Raw genomic sequence first — 18,646 nt, 5'->3', positions numbered from 1 at the left:
ACTCATTTTATAAAACAGAAGCATCTATTCCCTGGTGAAAAACGCCTTGCCCTAAGAAGCACTCTAAGGGCATGCCCAATGCATAGCCCTAGGGGTGTTGCCTCACACCTTTATCTAGGTTCGGGTGGTCCAAAGTAGGTTCGGATGAGGAGGTAGCCTCTTCATCGTGAGGCAACCTCTTCGACCATAAAGTGAAAAATGTGAGAGAGAAAGAGAAAAACCAAATCAGCTTTTGAGAGAAAGACATATTAATGGGACCATAACATGGCATGCATATGTCAAAAGTTTTATCCAAGCCTAGTTGGACAGCTGCCTCCATTGCTCATGCCCTAATATATACTATATATAAAAGCTGACCCCATCTGCTGAAAGGAGATTACTTTGGTCACTGTTCACTGTTCACGTTCCTTTCCACCCAATCGCTATTTGCCACGTACACTTTTTTAGTCCTGCCGCTTTAACCGAAGAGTCAAGAGAGAACGCGAGGAGCACAACAAACTTTCTTTCTCCCCTAATCGCATATACCAAGGCAGCCCTTGGAGCGGGGAAATTTTCTCTCCCCCCGACATGCCTACAGGCATGGAGGAATTTGGCACCTCCTCTCCATCCCAAGCGGCGGCGTGGAGAAAGTCATCAGCTCCCTCCTCTCCCTCTCGAGGCAGGACGGTTATGAGAGGCGCCGAGTCAGCCGGTGTGGCCGCCATTGACGCGGCTGCTGGCAATGAAGGAGCTCGCCGCTCTCCTCTCCTCCTTGGGCTGCTCTGCGAGGTGGAAGAGGAACTGGGCGCTGTCCCCTGCTCCGTTGGGAGGACCGCTCCAGCGAGAAGATGGTGTGAGATCCGCCGAGCGGGGCCAACCTCTTGCGGGTCTCCGGCGGAATGGCCGACGAGACCGAGCAACACGTCGCCCCACGCCCGACGCGTGAGGGTCTGCCCTGCGACCGTGCGCAGCAGGTGCCCAAGCACCACACTCCTTCTGCCCCGTGCTGCTCCCTCTTCACCACAGCCCATCCTGCAAAAAGATGCAGTGTCCATGGGGCATGGGCAATGCGTCGGGCTTGACATTAGCGCAAGTTCCGCGCCAGCCATAAACACCGCAGGCAACGTCAAGAACCTCCATGAGTTGTAGTTTCCCTCTCCCCCCCTCTCTCTCTGTTGATGTACATCGTTCCATGTTTGCTTATTCAATCTGGATGTTTTTCTGTATGTGCATGCCATGTGTTTGACCAAATGCCTACTAACAGTATATTGGGTTGGCTCTAAATGTGTGCCGCACACTAAACCGATTTGCCATTCTCTGCCATCAACTTCTGTGGTCAATCATGATTCATGAATGAGGAAGGGTAAGACTTCAGAATGTATGCCTGCATTAGATGGTCAGCCAGATACAAGTTGTAAACCACACGTGGTATGTCTCTGTTGGTGAGACTTTTAATTAGTGATAATTCGCATTAGATTATGGTGGTAATGCAGACATTTAATTGGTGGACATCCATGTTTCCACAGGATGAGCCCGGCACATTTTGTGCAATGTGATGCGTCTCAGTGATGTGCTGCACGTCCTGAATTATCACTTCAAAAAGCGAGCAGAAATGTGTGAACATGCAAAGCTTCTTACTGGAACTTCCAATACAAAGTTATATTTTCTTGCTCGGATTATCATTATCATATGTTGTGATGTGTTCTTACTTCTTACTGTGTACTAACTGATTTTATTTTGGCTTAATTGCATTGTAGCATGGTAGTTACCTTCTGTCAAAATCGGAGCAAAAATTGGAACTTCTCTTCATATTCCCTTGGTATGATAGGGTTTTTCCTCATCGTTTTACTGGTAAAGTATTTGCTCTCATCTTCCTCATGTACACTTCGTGCCCCTGCCCTCTTTTTTCTTGGTGTGTTCGACTGTTGGTAGTCTACATTTGAGGAGTGACAGTGTGTGTGGTTAAATAGGGCGTCATTCTATGGGTACTTGTGGCCCCGATAAGTTCATCTCCCAGTACGTATTTGATGTTTCAGTTCAGTGGTAACAAAAAAGTGGCTGATGCTATGGCTTTCCAGCGAATGCTGTTAGTTAGTGGTGGTTCTTTTTTTCTGGATCAGTTAGAGGCTAACTGTTTTTCTGAGGTACTACTTGAGCCATGCTTCTCCATAAGTGTGCAATGCTTCACATGGTAATCAGATATTAAGGTGGGAAGCCATATTCAAAAAGACTGTGCAGTGGACTTGGTCTAAATTTGTGTGATATCATGCATTTTTTTAGCAAATGTCATTATTCATTAGTTAACTCTTCCAATTCGTAATGTTATTTCTTCTATTACTTTTGGCTCATAAATTGTGGATGAAGATAATTACCTCATCAATCAGCTAAAGTAAAGTAGTGTAAACCTGGGTAATGGCTACTGTTATGCCTCAGTCAAGAGGCCAACTTATTTAAGGCTAAGATCCTTGCAAGGGTCAAAATTTTAATTGATTACTTCCGCAAGTAACAATGCAAGTGTTGGTTCCAAAATTTACTGTAAATATGGTTGTAGGCATAGGATAATAGTGATTTCCAGATTTGTCTACCCCTATGCAAATGTATTCGAGCCCACAGTTTTTGCTGAACATCAGCCTTACTGTTTATCTACCACTGGACATGCTTGAAGTTTCTGCCTCTTACATCTTCTTTGATAAGCAATAGAGTAGGCCTGATCTGTCACTACATTTGCATTGTAGTGTTCAGACAGTTGAGAGGTTGGACATGGTTGAATTTTCTGCCTCTTACATGCACTGTCAGCTATTAACAATTGTCTAATATCTGAAGCATGGTTGTAAAATTTAGCTACCAAAAAGGGAACTACAGGCTTCAACATCAGTTAAAAAATAGCAGCAGTAATAGTGACCTCATTTTTCATTTTGGCACTTAAAGAAAAGAAGTTCGCCTGTGTATATGTCCCTACACCTGAACTAAGAGCCGGGTGTCTGCAACAGTTGCTTACTTACCACGCCATTCATAATGATCGCTTCCTTCATTACGTCACATATACACCGTATTACTTACTCATTAATTGAGTCCTATTTAATTTATTCCATTTAGATCCAGGTGGCTTTAGTTTATAAAATCCCTTCTAACCAAATGCTGAGTTTTGTTTCTTTCAGATACTGTTAACAGATTCCTCTTAAATCTCGGGTCAGGTGCACTGATGCAGAATATCTGTGGGTGTTCACTATTGTGGGGTAAGGCTCATTGGCCCTTTTCTGAATGTCTTCCACTTCATGGTACTAAGTGAATAATTCTATATTATATGTTTGAGATGCCATTAGGGCTTGGCATGAATGGCAAATGCATAGAGTTGATAAATATTGGTGGAAAGGAATTCACAGTTGAATCTGACAAACCCACTCTACTGAAACTGCAACATCCCTCCAATTGGTAATGAACTTACTGCATGGTAAACTACATCTCCTGCACCGTAGACAGCACGGGCGCGGCGTGCGCCGCGCCGCAAATTTCCTAGTTTAATTCTAAAAACTAGTGACTCTAGGTACGAAAGTGTCGTTAGCTCGAGCTCTAGTAGGGGTGTCAATGGGGTTCCGTTCCCCATAAATCCATGGAAATTCATCTACTCCATCCGTTTTTTAAAAAGCTTCGCAACTTTTTTTTAGATATGGATGAATTTATAGCTAAAATATGTTTATATAACCGTATCTAGATAAAATTGGGAAGCTTTTCTAAAAACATAGGAAGTATTAGGGGATGGTTATGGGGAACTTTGATCCCGTTATCTAAGATGGGATTAAAAGGCCTCCCATCCCCGTTCCCCGCGATAATTGTATATGCATATGAGGTGCTATATTTTTATATGAAATACGTTGAAATATCGTGTTTGGTGTAGTATATTTCAGTAGTATATAATATATGACACTAATTTTTTTATCATTTTACCAACTACATATTAAAAAAGTTTCTTGTTTTTGTGTGTACAAAATATAAGATCATGAAATTATAAGATGATCATTTGAATTTTTGCCCTTTGATGGGGAACCCGATCTCTGCCCTGAACCCGATGGGGTGGGGATGGGAGAAAAATCTCCCCGATTGTTAAATGGGGATGGGGATGAGAAGGCACTCCTCGGCTAGAGGGTTCCCGAGCATGATGTGGGTAGCATTGTGCCGCCCGCATCATGCCCAGGAACCCTCTAGCCTCATTGATCGATAACAACCGTCCAGCGTGCTGAACAGTTGTGGCTCTCAAGTACAGTTTGCTGAAAACCCCATTCACGGCTTGGCGAACAGTTAGGGCTATTTATCGAACATGTCTTGGCGTCGAGGCCGGCATGTGTTTCCTGCAGATGCACAACCTACAAGGACGGGAGTGATGCAGGCATGACCTCTCCACTACAGTAACTCAGAGCCTGGAACGAGGAGGAGGCGTGGCAGAAAGAGACCTGGTCGACAATGGCGATGTGACGCGGCAGCGGTGGGGTGGCGGAGGCGTCCTAGGGTTGCATAGAAGGGACGACTCGTGATGCGAGCGAACACTCTTTGATTTTTCTGTCTCTGGCGTGCGGGACTGGCAAGGAATACACGGTCACGAAACACGTCCGCGCACAAATTTGGGCTACGTTTGCCTCCCCGCGGACATGCCGGTTATTTTGCGCCGGGGTGTTGGGCCAAGGTGCAGACCTATTTTTCGACCGCGCGAACGCAAACCATTGCTTCACCTCCGTTTGCGTCGGCCCGCTGGAGATGCACTTACTGGGTTGTGCAATTTCCTCCTAGGCAGAGCACTGTACACATTCACAGACTGAAGGCGGAATCTAAGAGTATGCAATTGACCTCTCGCCGCTCCCGGCTCCCCACGAGTCACCCGCTCCGCACCGCGGCGCTGCTCCAAGATCCTACCGCCAGAGCTTCTTCCTCCAGTCTCCCTCCCTCCAAATCCTCCAAAACCTCTCTCCCCTTTCCCGCGACTCCTCAAAAAACTTCAAAAATCCCTCTCCCCCGCCCTCCTCTCGCCTCAAACCCTACAGCCTCGCCCCGCCCCGCCCCGCACCGCCGCCGCAGAGCCGGAGCTTCCCCCCTGCAGGGCCGCACCCGCCGGCGCCGGCCATGGAGGCGGTGGTCGTCGACGCGGGCTCCAAGCTGCTCAAGGCGGGCATCGCGCTGCCCGACCAGGCGCCCGGGCTGGTGAGGACCCAGATCCCCTCGCGCCGCGCCGCGCCGCCCCGCCGATCCGCTCTAACATTCGATGCGTTTTTGGTCCGCTCCAGGTGATGCCCTCGAAGATGAAATTCGAGGCGGCGGAGGAGGAGGGCCAGGCGCCCGACGGCGCGGCCGTGGTGGAGGAGGTGCACCCCGTCGTGCGCGGCTTCGTCAAGGACTGGGACGCCATGGAGGACCTGCTCAGCTACGTGCTCTACCGCAACATCGGGTGGGAGATGGGGGACGAGGGACAGATCCTCTTCACCCAGCCGCTGTTCACGCCCAAGGTGATGATGTGTACGCCCCTCTCTCTATGCTTGGTTTGTGCTGCCTAGTTAGTGGACTCTTAGGAGAGCAGGTTCATGGTTGGGTTTAGAAATTGGGGATCCATTTTACTGGGCGCCGTGGTAATGTGGCCATGAGTGTCGAACACAGCAACCATAGTAATGTGATGCCTAGTTAGTGGACTTAGGAGCAGGTTCGTGGTTGGGTTTGAATGTGCTGGATTAGAAATGGGGATTAGGTTATACTGAGTGCTAAATCTGCCTCAGTTCTGATGTTTATTATAATATAGGAAGTTTAGTTAGTGTCCAACCTTGCCATAGAAAGTTTGACCAACAAAGTCGCCACCACAGTTAGGCTAAGTTGCAGCTGGAATCTAATTTTGCGACATTCTGGCAAGGGGGCTAAAAAGTGCAGTAAGCCACAGTTGCGTCGATGAACCACACTCACACCTGATAAATTGTTGCACAACTAGAGTTAGCTGTGGGACGGCTAAGGATGATATCAAACAGCCCCTTAGAGCAGGCTCAAGGCTGGGTTTGAATGTGCTGGATTAGAAATGGGGATTCGGTTTTACTGGATGTTAGTATTATCTGCATCTGGGTGATGTGGGAGTGTAGCTAGAGTGCTGAACATAGTAACGATTGCTAAGCAACCTAATCCACATGATGGCGTATGTAATTCCACGTTTCCACCAGCCTAAAAGAAGGACATTAGCTATCCCTTTTGTGGATAGGCTCAAATCCTATGCATTATATGTCCACACGATACACTCATTTGCCCTACCAGGAGTGGGGCGCAGTCTGAGCAATGCCATTACCGAATCTAGAGGGTCGGTCTGAACAATGCCATCACCCAAGGTGATGTTACGCTCTGTGCTTGATCTGAAGCTCATTTGAATGTGGTGCCTAGTGGACTTGTTGGGTTGTAATGTCGGAGTATGTTGGAGGTTGGGTTTGAATGTGCTGGATTAGAAATGGGGACTCGATTATACTGCGTGTAAGTATTGAACGAGTCTGGCGCGATTTTGAGTCCCAAACACCACAAACTAATAGCCCACATGAATTTTAGATGAAACAAGAGCAAATCTACATAATGGCATGTCTAATTCTACATTTCCACCAGCCAAAAGGACACTAGGTATGTTGATAGGCTCAAATCTTCTGCGTTACTTCCGTGATATCAACAAGGTTGGCTGTGCAAAAAGTCCCTCAACCCTGAATTCTAAAACTGTTCGAGTTACAATCCCACTTCTTCACAACCTCGCCTGGTTTAACAAGTCCTTTGGCCTGTTGTGCATGCCATGTCATCAAACAAACCAGTTATGTTGACCGGACTGGTTTGTTTGAGTTAAAACCACACTGAGGTATTCATCCCGTGTCATATTTAGATCAATGCCAGAGCTACTGATTTGTTTGATGACATGGTGATTTTTAGTACGTGTCATATCCTTTTATTGCTTTGTAGTTAATGGATCAAATATGTTATCTGTATGGTCGGGTTTATCTTTTCTCTGTTGAGATCATGGACTCAAAAAAATTATATGGTTGCTGTCACCAACATATCCAATATGCAAACCCTATTGCTGTATTACTTACTAGGCGATTCTAACTTTGCCTCAGTTTTGATGTGCATTATATACCTTATGGGAAGTTCAGTTAGTGGCCAACCTTGCAATAAAAAGTTTGGCAAACAAAGTGGCCACCACAAGTTAGGTAAAGTTTCACCTGGAATCTAGTTCAAAACAACACGGACCTCTACCTGATCTGTGTGATTACTTGGTGAGTATGCGTTAAATCCTTTTATTGTTCCGTATTTAGTGGGTTAATTGTGTTGATCTAAAGTGTTGTATTTATCTTACCTGCGTTGATATCATGGACTCCAAAACCAAAAATTTCTGGTTACTGTGACCCAACATATCCAGCATGTAAAACGTACTGCAAATCCTAATGCTGTATTACTTGCTAGGAAATTCTAACTTTGCCTCAATTTTGATGTGCATTATAAATCTTACGGGAAGTTTAGTTTGTGTCCAACCTAGCCATACAAGGTTTCATCAACAAAGTGACCACTAGAATTAGGCAAAGTTGCAGCTAGAATCTAGTTTATGACACCCTGGCAAGGGGGCTAAAACGTGCAGTAAGCCACAGTTGTGTTGATGAACCGCACTCACACCTGAGAAACTGTTGCACAGCTAGAGTTAGGCGTGGCACGGTTAAATATGAAATCAAACACCTCCTTAGATCCGAATTTGAACATGTTATAAGCTGTATCATTTGGAAATTACCAATATTTTGTGCGCAGTGGTCATGCTGGTCCAATGTTTTCCATTCTTCCATATGTTCATTATTGTAGGAATTTGACGAACTTGTAGCATATTGCATTCTATAGCCCTTAAGGTCCAGCTTTTGGATGTTGTACCGCACCATAAAAACTGGTCAGTTACAGAAGTCTTAACCAATTCTACCTGTTCTATCAGAAGGGGATGGTTGAAATGGTTATTTTACAAAAAAGTAGAGTTTGTAATTGCTTTTGAAAAGCACCCCACAATGCCAACTGGAGCTTAAGAAAGTTTTCCATTAAACTATACTCCCTCCATCCCCATTTACATTGTGCACGCGAATTTCAATATTCAACTTTGGTCATCAATTTATCCAAGAAAATATAGGTAATATGCTACAAAAACTATAACATTGAATTCCTAATTGAATGCTATAATTTTTGTGACACTCATGTATTATTGGTCAAATTGATGGTCAAAATTAAATCAGGGAAAACGAGGGCGCTATGTAAATAGGGACAGAGGGAGTAATACAATCTATCTTTCCCGCAAAGTTTTCATGTCGGCATGTCACTGAGTCTACTTGAGTCAATCCTGGGGTGGCATGACAATAATTAGGCATTGGGCAAAAATAGATAGGCATGTCACTTGTACTAAATCAGCAACAAGTAATATGGATCGGAGGGGGTAGTAAATAATATATCTTGTGTCAGGAAATATGTAATTATACCTCATGTGACAGCAAACCAGGAGATTTAGCAAGATAACTTCACCACAAGTACAAAACATAACGGCAATTAGCATCTAGCAAGTCCATTTAGCATACGAGGATACAACAGCAAACTAATATGGTGGTAGATGATGCCATGACTCAACACACATCCTCAAGCCTCGAATCATTTTGGACTTCGATGTTCTGGATTACAAATAGGTTTTTTTTTTTTTTGCGGGGAAACAAAATTAAAAATAGGGGTTCAATTATACTGGGTGTCTGTATTAACCATGTCTGGACTCTGTCTGGAATGTGGTCATTAATGTTGAACAAAGCAACCTAATCCATGTAATTTTTAGACGAAAGGCGGATCGCTAATCCGTACGAGTCCTCAAAAAAGCTGATCCTTAAGATGGCATATGTACTTCTAAATTTTCACCAGCCTGAAGGACATTGGCTATCACTTTTATGCATAGGCTATCATGCCATTACAAATTTCAGAGGGCCTGACATTGACAAAGCGAAATGAAGAAATTATAAACTATCAAGAAAGTGGGTCAATGCAAAAAGCCACTCCTCAACCATGAACTCTTAAACTGTTGGGAGTTACAATCCTGGCCCTTTACAACCTTCGATGGCATAACAAGTGCTTTGTTCTGACGTGCATGCCACACCATTAAAACAAATCAGTTATGTTGACCGGACTGGTAAAGTCTTGGTTAAACTTAAACCACACTGAGCTGTAAATATTCAGTCTGTGCCATACTTCTCTTTGTTATCTGTCTACTGTTTTGGTTGATGACGTGGTGAATATGTGTCAAATACTTTTTGTTGTTCGAGTAGTGGATTAAATATGTTATGGGTGTGCTTGGATTTATCTTATCTGTGCTGAGATCAGGCACTCTGAAAGTTGACGAACATATCCATTTGTGAATTTTAGTGCAAATCCTGGTGCTGAACTACTCACTAGACATTTCTATCTTTGGATCAATACTGATTTGCATTATAAATCTTAAAGTAAGTTTTGTTAGTTGCCAACCTGGCCATACAAAGTTTGGCTGGCAATGTGGCCACCACAAGTTAGGCAAAGTTACACACTTACACCTGGAATTGAGTCTAATACACACGGGCAAGGGGTACTAAAAAAGTACAGTAAGCCACAGTTGAGTTTTTGAACCAAACTCATGCCTAAGAAACTGCTGCACACTAGAGTTAGATTTGGCACGGTAAAGCATGAAATGAAATACCCCTTACAGGCCTAGACTAGAGATTCAACATATTATGAGCTTTATAATTTGGAAATTACCAATATATAGTGCCTACTGGTCATTGTGAGCCATTGTTTTTCATGTACTAATATTGTAAGAATGGGAGGTAGTCATAGCAGATGTTGAATGATAGGTCATAAGGTCCAGCTTTTGGATGTTGTGCTGCGCCATGGAATTTGTTTACGGGAGTCTTTACCAATTCTACTTGTGCTATGAGAGGATGTTAGTAGAAACTGTAAGTGTTTTTGACAGACCTTCGCAATGCCAACTGGAGCCTAGGTAAGTTTTCATCATTCTGAAGCTGTAATACAATTTCTCTTGCTTGCACAGTTTTCATATCCCTGGGTTGAGTCGTGCCTGGGGCAACATGGCGGTGGCCTTGGTTGTAATTAGGCGGTGGGCAAAAAAAATTTGATGTGTCAGAAAAAATGAAGTTACACCTCATGTGGTAGCAAATTAGTAGATTTTGTGTCTTAAATTGAGCTAACTTTAACATAACTTCACCTCAAGTTCCATAACATTGCATCAAGTAGCATCTAACAAGTCCATATATCATAGGACGATAGAACAGTGAACTAATACAATGGTAGATGATGCCATAACTCCAACACACATCCTTAGGCATAAAATCATTTTGTATGCATGATGGAACAACGTCTTTAAACTTCAGCGGCAGCCTCCTCTTCTATATCTCAATGCATGGCAATAAACTTCCTCTATTTAAGTAGTTTCGCATCTCTTTCCTAATTTCTGCGGTTAAGAGAGGACAAAGTGGAGGTATATGTGGAGCAGCGGAAGAGAAGAAGTGGTGGCTCACCAAAGTGGCGGCAGCGTTGAAGCTTGGCAGTGATGGCATGCTCTGAGTGGCTGTGGCACCTCCCACCCCCTTCTGCAGTGGACTCAGTCTTCTGTCGCACCCAGCAACTCCACCCTAGGCGAGTGACATAAGCAGCTCACGGTGACACCAAGGTTGCCTGAGCGTTGCCAATAATTTCTGGGTGTCCTTCTAGCTATGAATTCCCGAGCATTGCTCCAAGGTGTTCCCCTCACACCGCCTGATGTCTTAGTGATGAAATAGCGAGCCTAGGCAATGTCATGATAAGATTGCTCCCTTGTTTGCTAAGCCTTTCCCATTTGATTTTGTCCATTTTCTTGGTGCACCTAATGCATTGCCGTACCAATCTTTTTGTTGTCTTGCACTTTGTTCTAATTTTTTAAATCTTTCATGCTCTGTGCAGGCTCTCCGGGAGCAATTGGTCCAGCTTATGTTCGAGAAATTCAACGTGTCAGGCTTTTACGACTCTGAACAGGCGGTATTGTCACTTTATGCTGTTGGTCGCATTTCAGGCTGTACGGTTGACATTGGGCATGGAAAAATAGGTAATATCACCAAATCAGTTGTACCTTGGCTTCAATTGCAACCTTGTTGATTCTACATGTGGCCTTTGTGCAATGTCTGTTTGATGTGATAGTTGTTCTGAAGCGGTAGACGTTATTTTCTGTTAGTTTTCTGATTTATGTATTCACTAGCACAATGCCCGCGCGTTGCGGCGGAGTAAAATACGAAACATACTTGGATAAATACCGTTCCATGTAGTCAACAATAATTTTGGTTTAAATTGAGCATGTTGCATACACAAATGTCGCCAAGTTCCGATACATCAACGAGGAACGGATATATTCTTCATAAACATGTGCTAGTTAGCGCAGGTCTTTACACATGGTACCCCTATGCTTGAAGATATATAGCTTGCAATATACGAAGTTTTTTTTGTACGAATTAAAAGTTTAGATAGGCTAAGTGAAGCAGTTCAATTTCTTTGCATGTATATGCATGCATGTTTATATTTTATTGTGAAGAAGATATGGGAGCCATAAGATGGTCTCTAGGAGATAGGTAAAAATAGGGCATCTTTACACAGTGAATACTCGGAAAAATGACACACAAATTTTTGCCACATGACAGTGTATTTTATTTTTTTCCTTGTGTTTTTTTTTTCTGTTTTTTCCTGCTAATTCTCCATCTTTTTCTCGCACGCAACTCTAGTAGGCAGCAACCACCACCGGCCACCGGTGGCCGCCCCAGCCCTCCCTCTCTCTGGCCGTCGCCCCGACCCTTCCTTCTCCGGCTGTCGCCCTGCCCGCCCTCCCTTCTTTGTCCGCATCCTACAACCCCAACATGGGCAGCATTTGGGTATTATTTGTTTTTGAGTGTTTCATTATCATTCATCTATACCGACCATAGCCGGTTCTGCACCTCCCCTCATCTCCTCGTGGTCACTCTTATATTTTGAAAAGGAATTTTTTTAAAAATATTATTTGATTTTAGCGTGCCATAACATGTATTTCAATTTTGTGATGAAACAGTAGTCTACTCACGTGCTTCTTTTATGTGTACTATGCTGGCAGGCAATGAAGCTCATAATTCCGTTGAAAAGAAAAAGACTTGTTTAGTGCGTGAGAGAGAGCAGCCCAGCAACCGGGCAAGCCACACAAAAAAAGCCCAGCCGGCCACCAACCCTAGCCTGTCCGCGGTCAGTCGGTCACCCGACCATCTCCATTAATCGATCTCCTCACCCGGCCTTCTCTCCTACCCCGGAGCGCTGCCTCTGTCTCGGCCCCTCCGCGCGACCTCGTCCCCCCGACATCCTCTCTTCATCAGCGTGGTGTGAGCGCGAGCAGCTCCAGGCAAACTCATTTCGGCATCCAGGCGGCCAAGCGCTTATTTTTTCCGGTTATGTCCACAATTGCATTTGATGCAGGCAACACCCTCCTTTTGTTCATACATGAAGCGAATCTCAGACTAATCAATGGAGCTACTTTTTGTTGGATTCACCTTGCTGATATTCCAGCGAAATTCGAAAGTATATAAATCGGTGGAAGTTATTATAAGGAAACGATGTGGGACTATTCTACTCAGAAAATCGAAGCTATGTGCTCTTTGCCTGCAAGTACTGTCGGTTAGGCCCAAGAGGAAGGCCCGTGTGTGGCCTGAGTACGAAGAAGGTTCTTCCGATGTAGGCAGCCTGAACATATCGATCGAACCGAACAGTTCTCGTGACTAAGCGGTGGTATTGGTTGTAAATTCATGTGCAAAATATGGGTAAATAAAAAACGGACGAAAATTTTGGGGAGAAACCTTACTTCCTTTATTAGTAGGTAAAGATTCTAGACTAGCCATGATGCAAACCAGCACATATCGAAGGCTTGCAGGTTTGATGTCACCTAGTGATTGTCCAACACAATTTTCACCTAGTGATCTTTAAGCACATGCAAGAACATCATATAAGGATGACACAAATTCTTGAAAATTGAACTCCAATGATTCTTATGTTAAAAAGTATTCTTTCCTTATGACCATGCCGCTTGTAAATTATTAATATAGTATACATAAACATTCAGTGTTATCTTCTGTTCTGTATGTTGTACATATCGTGTCATGTTTCATTCCTCTTCAGATTATTTACCATTTTTCTGCAAATGTGCTGTTTAGGAATAATCTTTGTTTACTCGAACAATGTGTTCATCTTCTTCTGTTCTTGTAACCAAGTAGGGTTTTCACAAAGTGGGAACTGAAGTAATTTTTTTTCTTTGCCATCAGTAAGAACAAAATAACTTCATTAACCAAGAGCTTACTCCAGGAGAAAAAAGTTGGAATTACTCATGGGCCTGTGAGTGAATAGTAGTGCTCTGAATCTGATAGCTATTTTTATTAAAAAAAAATCCACCTATAGTTTATTTATTCAGCAATCGAGATGTAAGGCATAATATTGACCGCCCAGTGCATGTTTTACTACATTAACTGGAACAAGTATTATTTCTGTGTGTACTGGTGGTCAAACATGATTGCAATCAGAGCTTCAGGTGTACTGACACTTGTATGTTACCAGATATTGCTCCAGTTTGTGAAGGTGCTGTTCAACATGTAGCATCAAAGAGATTTGAGATAGGAGGAACTGACTTGACAAACCTGTTTGCCCAAGAACTAAAGAAGTCCAACCCATCAGTAAACATTGATATTTCTGATGTCGAAAGGCTGAAAGAGCAGTATGCATGCTGCACAGAAGACCAGTTGGCCTTTGAAGATATAGGGACCTCATGCCAGCCAGAAAAGCACACTCTTCCAGATGGACAGGTTGGTTATTCACTTATGTTAGCTTTGGTGCAAATGTTCCCCAAGCACTCACCTTGTTCCTGTTACATGTATCTTAATGTGCAATTTCTATCTTCTTAAATTCTTGATGATTATGAACCTCATTAGATTGATTAAAGGCATTGGTGTCTATTTATTATCCTGAATCTATGCAACTGGTTTTCTCTAAACACTTCTTCTTTTTTCCTCCAGGTTATAACAATTGAAAAAGAGCGTTATATTGTTGGTGAAGCTTTGTTTCAACCAAGTATTTTGGGCCTAGAAGATTATGGCATTGTTCATCAGTTAGTTACCAGTGTTTCAAACGTCGCAACAGAGTACCATAGGCAACTGCTTGAAAACACCATGTTATGCGGTGGTACTGCATCTATGACTGGTTAGTTCTCGTTTTCCTCTGCTAGATGTCTTTTTTCTCTGTTAGAACTCTTGGTGTATGATGGCTATAAATACTAGTAACTGCCACTCTTTACTGTTCATGAATGATAATGCGAAATTCCTGTGGAACATGGCATCATCCACAAAATACATTCTGTATAAAACCGATATTAACTCCAGTCATGAAAAGTGTGGTGCATGAAGCGATTAATCTGAATTCTAGTGGTGTATGGCCATTGCAGCAGCAGTGTAGTTTGCTTCTATGCTATATGCCAGAATGGAAGAAACAGGGCTATGTCATTGGGTCATGGATGATAATATATGCTTCCTGTGGAACATGGCATCATCCCAATTGAGGAATTACATCCTGTATTAAAAAAATATTGACCACCGTTATGAAAATTGCATGCTATATGAAGTGATTACCTAAATGCTAGTGGTGTATGACCTATGCAGCAGCAGTCTTGTTTGCTTCTATGCTATATGCCAGGACAAAAGAAATGGGGCCATGTCTTTGGGACCTGAGAATTTCATTTTGTTGGATGGGAATCAGAATCTTATCCAAGTCTTGAGAATATCATGTACTCCTGTTAGTTACCTCCCTGAGGATAAGCTGACAAGCAGATAACGCAATCAATATTGTGCTGTATGTGTGGTGTTGGTTAGAATACTTAGAATGTCGCAAACTGGTTACAGTTAGGTTCTTTTTTTCCAGAATTTATGGCTAGACACTCAGAAGTTCAGGTAATTGTTACTTGCAAACACAGCTTCGCTGAATGGGACAACTGCTGCCTTGCATTATTTTGCATTGCTTACACGCATACACATTTATTTATTGTAACGAAGTTTCTCATTTAACATGTTTCTAACCATTTGAAATCCATCAATTACTAGCTAAAACCTTTTGAGATTAATAACCAATGTTCACAGTGGACAACTAAGCACTTTGCTTTCTTTTCTCAAGGTTTCGAGGACAGGTTTCAGAGAGAGGCAAATTTGTCTGCTTCAGCAATCCGCCCATCTCTTGTAAAGGTAACTCCCTCCCTACACTCCAGTGTTCGCTCCTAGTGTCACTAACGATCTGCGTGTCCGTTACTAACCCGATCTGCACTCATCCAGCCCCCAGAATACATGCCTGAGAACCTACCAAGGCACTCGGCCTGGCTGGGCGGCGCGATACTTGCCAAGGTCGTCTTCCCCCAGAACCAGCACATCACCAAGGGCGACTACGACGAGACAGGTCCATCCATCGTCCACAAAAAGTGCTTCTGAGAGCCGCAACTCGCAAGGTAGGTTTCCACGCTCTTTACTGAAGCCACCAGATGACTGATGTGTGTACCGTGTACATTGTACGTGATGGCAACTGAAACATGAAGTTGGTTTTGCTGCAGGCTGCTGCTGCGTACGCTCGAATCTGCAGGTTGCCCTGTAGGGGCCTGTGCTTAGTCCAACTCTCGATACTGGTGCAGTGGTGCCCTTCGTCCTCTGGTGCTGAGGGCGGCTCTGAGCTATTCATGGCCTCTGGTTTAGATGTGTTGTTGCTACTAGCTAGCTATTCAAAAGTGTTGCTTCTGTGATGCAAATGAAACTGTTGAGCATTTGTTCCTTCTTTGTCCTTTTACTACTATCATTTGGAGGATGATCTACTTTGCTTATAACATTCCGCCACCAATGAGTATCAATAATATGTTTGGGAACTGGTTGTATGGAGTTCCGAAGAAAGATAAAAATAAAATTAGGATTGGTATTTCTGCTATATGCTGGACAGTATGGAATACTAGAAATGATATGATTTTTAATAATCCGAAGAATACTAACTTTTTGCAGGTTATTCATCGAGCTGTGCATTGGATACAGTTATGGGCTTTCCTGCTACCGGAGGATCAGCGCAAGGATATGGATATTGGCTGCAACAAGCTGCTGATGGTTACGCAGGATTTCTATTACCGGGGTACTGGGTGGCGACACAGTAATAGGATAGAGTATGGCTAGCCTATTTAGGTGTCGTTGTTTCCGTTGGTTGATTCATGTCGCAACCTTGTCGGATCCTTGAATGTAATTTCTCTTTTTTTATTTTTGTTCTCATACTCGATACTTCGTGATATTTAATAAAGTGCCGTGTGCATCAATTGATGCAGAGGCTGGAGCTATTGCTCCTTTATCTAAAAAACTAGCTAGCTAGCTATTCAGATTGCAGTAGAATCTAAGATTGGCGTCGATTTATTGTTAGGCCAATTTGTACCTGTCGTACAAGGGGAGAGAAAAGTTAGTGAGGTGCATCTCAATGGTAAGTTGCGTAAGCTACGTTCTGCTGTTTATCCGTTACAATGAAGCCTGTGGAAAAATACGCCTGTTCTGTTTACAGTACTTTATCTGTCTAGAAAGAAGTGACTCAAAGATTTGCATGTATTTACACGACTACACCGCGCATCTCATGTTTCAAACAACAGCACCACAACGGGTGTCGGATGTTTGCCTCGATGTACTTCTCTCTGTCTCATAAAAATTGTCTAAGATTTGTCTAAATTCGGATATATCTAGACACCAAATAGCGATGTAGTCATGTACTTTCTCCGTCTCATGAAAGTTCTCTGAGATTTTTCTGGATGTATCTAGACATTAAATAACAACTAGATACATCTAAATTTTAACAAATTTTACAATATACTCCCTCTGTCTTATGAAAATTGTCTAACATTTATCTAAATTCAAATGTATCTAGACATTAAATAACAACTAGCTATATCTAACAAATCTTAGACAAGTTTGATGAAACGGAGAGTCTCTAGACGTGCGCATTGGCGTTGGCAGGACTGAGATCCCAGGAGCCAGGTGGTTCATGGTGGACGGTCAATGTTTTACTTGGTGCTGGAGTTGTTGTCAATTGATATCCAGGTCCGATCTACGACATCCGGCCCCCGGACATCCTCTGCCATTCGTAAGCTATAGTAAATGTTTCCTACAGTATCATGCTCAAACTGGCCGCCCCTTTATCTCTTCCCCCGTCCAAAGGAAAAGCGCCAAATTTTACTACAGTGCCTTCACCAATCGATCTGCTTCGTGTCAGCAAATGATGCAGCTCTCTCAAGACAAGAGAGGAAATTATTCAGTTTTACTTACCTGGCAGCACCGTACGTGCTGTGGCTTCAATCAATTGGAACCCCACCAGTGTCTGTCTGTGTGACTGTCCGACTCTAGAAAGAAAGAAGTTAACACTATGCTAAACCCCATAATGAGCAGTTCCTGAATCCTGATGCCAACCATCCACTGATGAACCTCCGACAGCGACATGACATGCCGCCATGTATGTCCATCGCCATCTGGATTTGATCTTGGTCTCGTGGTTGCATGAACAAACAGTGGCCGATCTGGCATTGTTGTCCAGCAAAAGCTGCACGCGGTCTACCCAGATTATTGGCTTCCTCTGCTAATGCGCGCGGCTGCAGATTAGGGAGGTGCGGCCAATGGAAGTCGTCGATCTTGTCTCTGGTGGGAGCTGCTAGCGCGGTTTCGCGGTACGTTTAGGCTGCTCGATCTGGCTCTGGCCAGCTAGCTCGCCGTCGTGGTAAGAATGGCCACTAATGTGGGGTTTTGTCCTATCAACCAGACCTGTCTTAGTCGTTGTCGGGCTAACGCTAAGTGCGCACGAGGACATCCAGACAGTACTACCGGCAAGCTAACATACTCATACACGATTTATCGTTTTCATTCATTCTCTAAAATATACACTTTATTTCATGTCAAACTTTGACCAAAAGACTGAGCATCAATATCTCGATTAGACATGACACAGTTGACATTGTTAGATTCATATTGAGGCCTGTTTGATTCAAATAATTTGCATAAGAAATTTATAGGATTAAATCCTATAGAATTTCCTATGATGTTTTTTCATTTCTAGAATTGATTCCGTGGGAATTTCTCCTAAGCAATACTTTGCACTCATTCACTCATACATCTTTTCTGAGAATCCTATATCTTTACTGTGGTGGAGTTAAATGAACTTTGGTTCCTATGAATTTCCGTACGATTTTAGTGGGCATGCCATTGCATTCCGACGTTTTTTCCTATCCCGCGAATCAAATAGGCCCTTAAAAACACGTTCTAATCATACACATTTTATATTAAATATTTCTTTGCATGGATTAATTTTGGTCAACCATAATTCTTGAAGTGCCTATTCTCTGGAGTGGAGTGCAACTACCTGACATGCGACACTACACGAAAAACGGTTTTTGCTGGGTATGCAGCTGTTTGGCGAGTGTTTTTTTTTTTTGAAATTAACACTTTCATTATATATATGACAAGCAAGCCGCCTCATTAAAAACCTTCCAGTCCCCTTAGGTACCCTGGAAAGAAAAAGAGTGCGAAAAAAACTTGCTGCCAGTTCA

At 43.2% G+C, this 18,646-nt stretch overlaps 1 protein-coding gene across 1 annotated transcript; it reads left to right on the top strand.

Annotated features, from left to right (window-relative positions):
* Positions 1-5,091: 5,091 nt before the first annotated feature.
* On the top strand, positions 5,092-15,804 carry LOC124700741 (actin-related protein 7-like). Its single transcript, XM_047232820.1, has 8 exons — positions 5,092-5,169; positions 5,253-5,471; positions 10,966-11,107; positions 13,618-13,862; positions 14,073-14,256; positions 15,220-15,287; positions 15,375-15,544; positions 15,647-15,804. Exons 1-7 carry the CDS (start codon positions 5,092-5,094, stop codon positions 15,525-15,527), a joined length of 1,089 nt encoding a protein of 362 aa, XP_047088776.1. The 3' UTR covers positions 15,528-15,544; positions 15,647-15,804.
* Positions 15,805-18,646: the final 2,842 nt, after the last annotated feature.

This window comes from Lolium rigidum, chromosome 3 (assembly GCF_022539505.1).
Source record: "Lolium rigidum isolate FL_2022 chromosome 3, APGP_CSIRO_Lrig_0.1, whole genome shotgun sequence".
NCBI lineage: Eukaryota > Viridiplantae > Streptophyta > Magnoliopsida > Poales > Poaceae > Lolium > Lolium rigidum.
This window is presented reverse-complemented; position numbering and strand designations above follow the sequence as displayed.

Excerpts from the sequence above, each read along its gene's own strand:
- LOC124700741 (XM_047232820.1), top strand. The coding sequence starts at position 5,092 with ATGGAGGCGGTGGTCGTCGACGCGGGCTCCAAGCTGCTCAAGGCGGGC. Across the intron at positions 5,170-5,252 it reads CCGACCAGGCGCCCGGGCTG|GTGATGCCCTCGAAGATGAA; the intron begins GTGAGGACCCAG and ends GGTCCGCTCCAG. Across the intron at positions 5,472-10,965 it reads AGCCGCTGTTCACGCCCAAG|GCTCTCCGGGAGCAATTGGT; the intron begins GTGATGATGTGT and ends TGCTCTGTGCAG.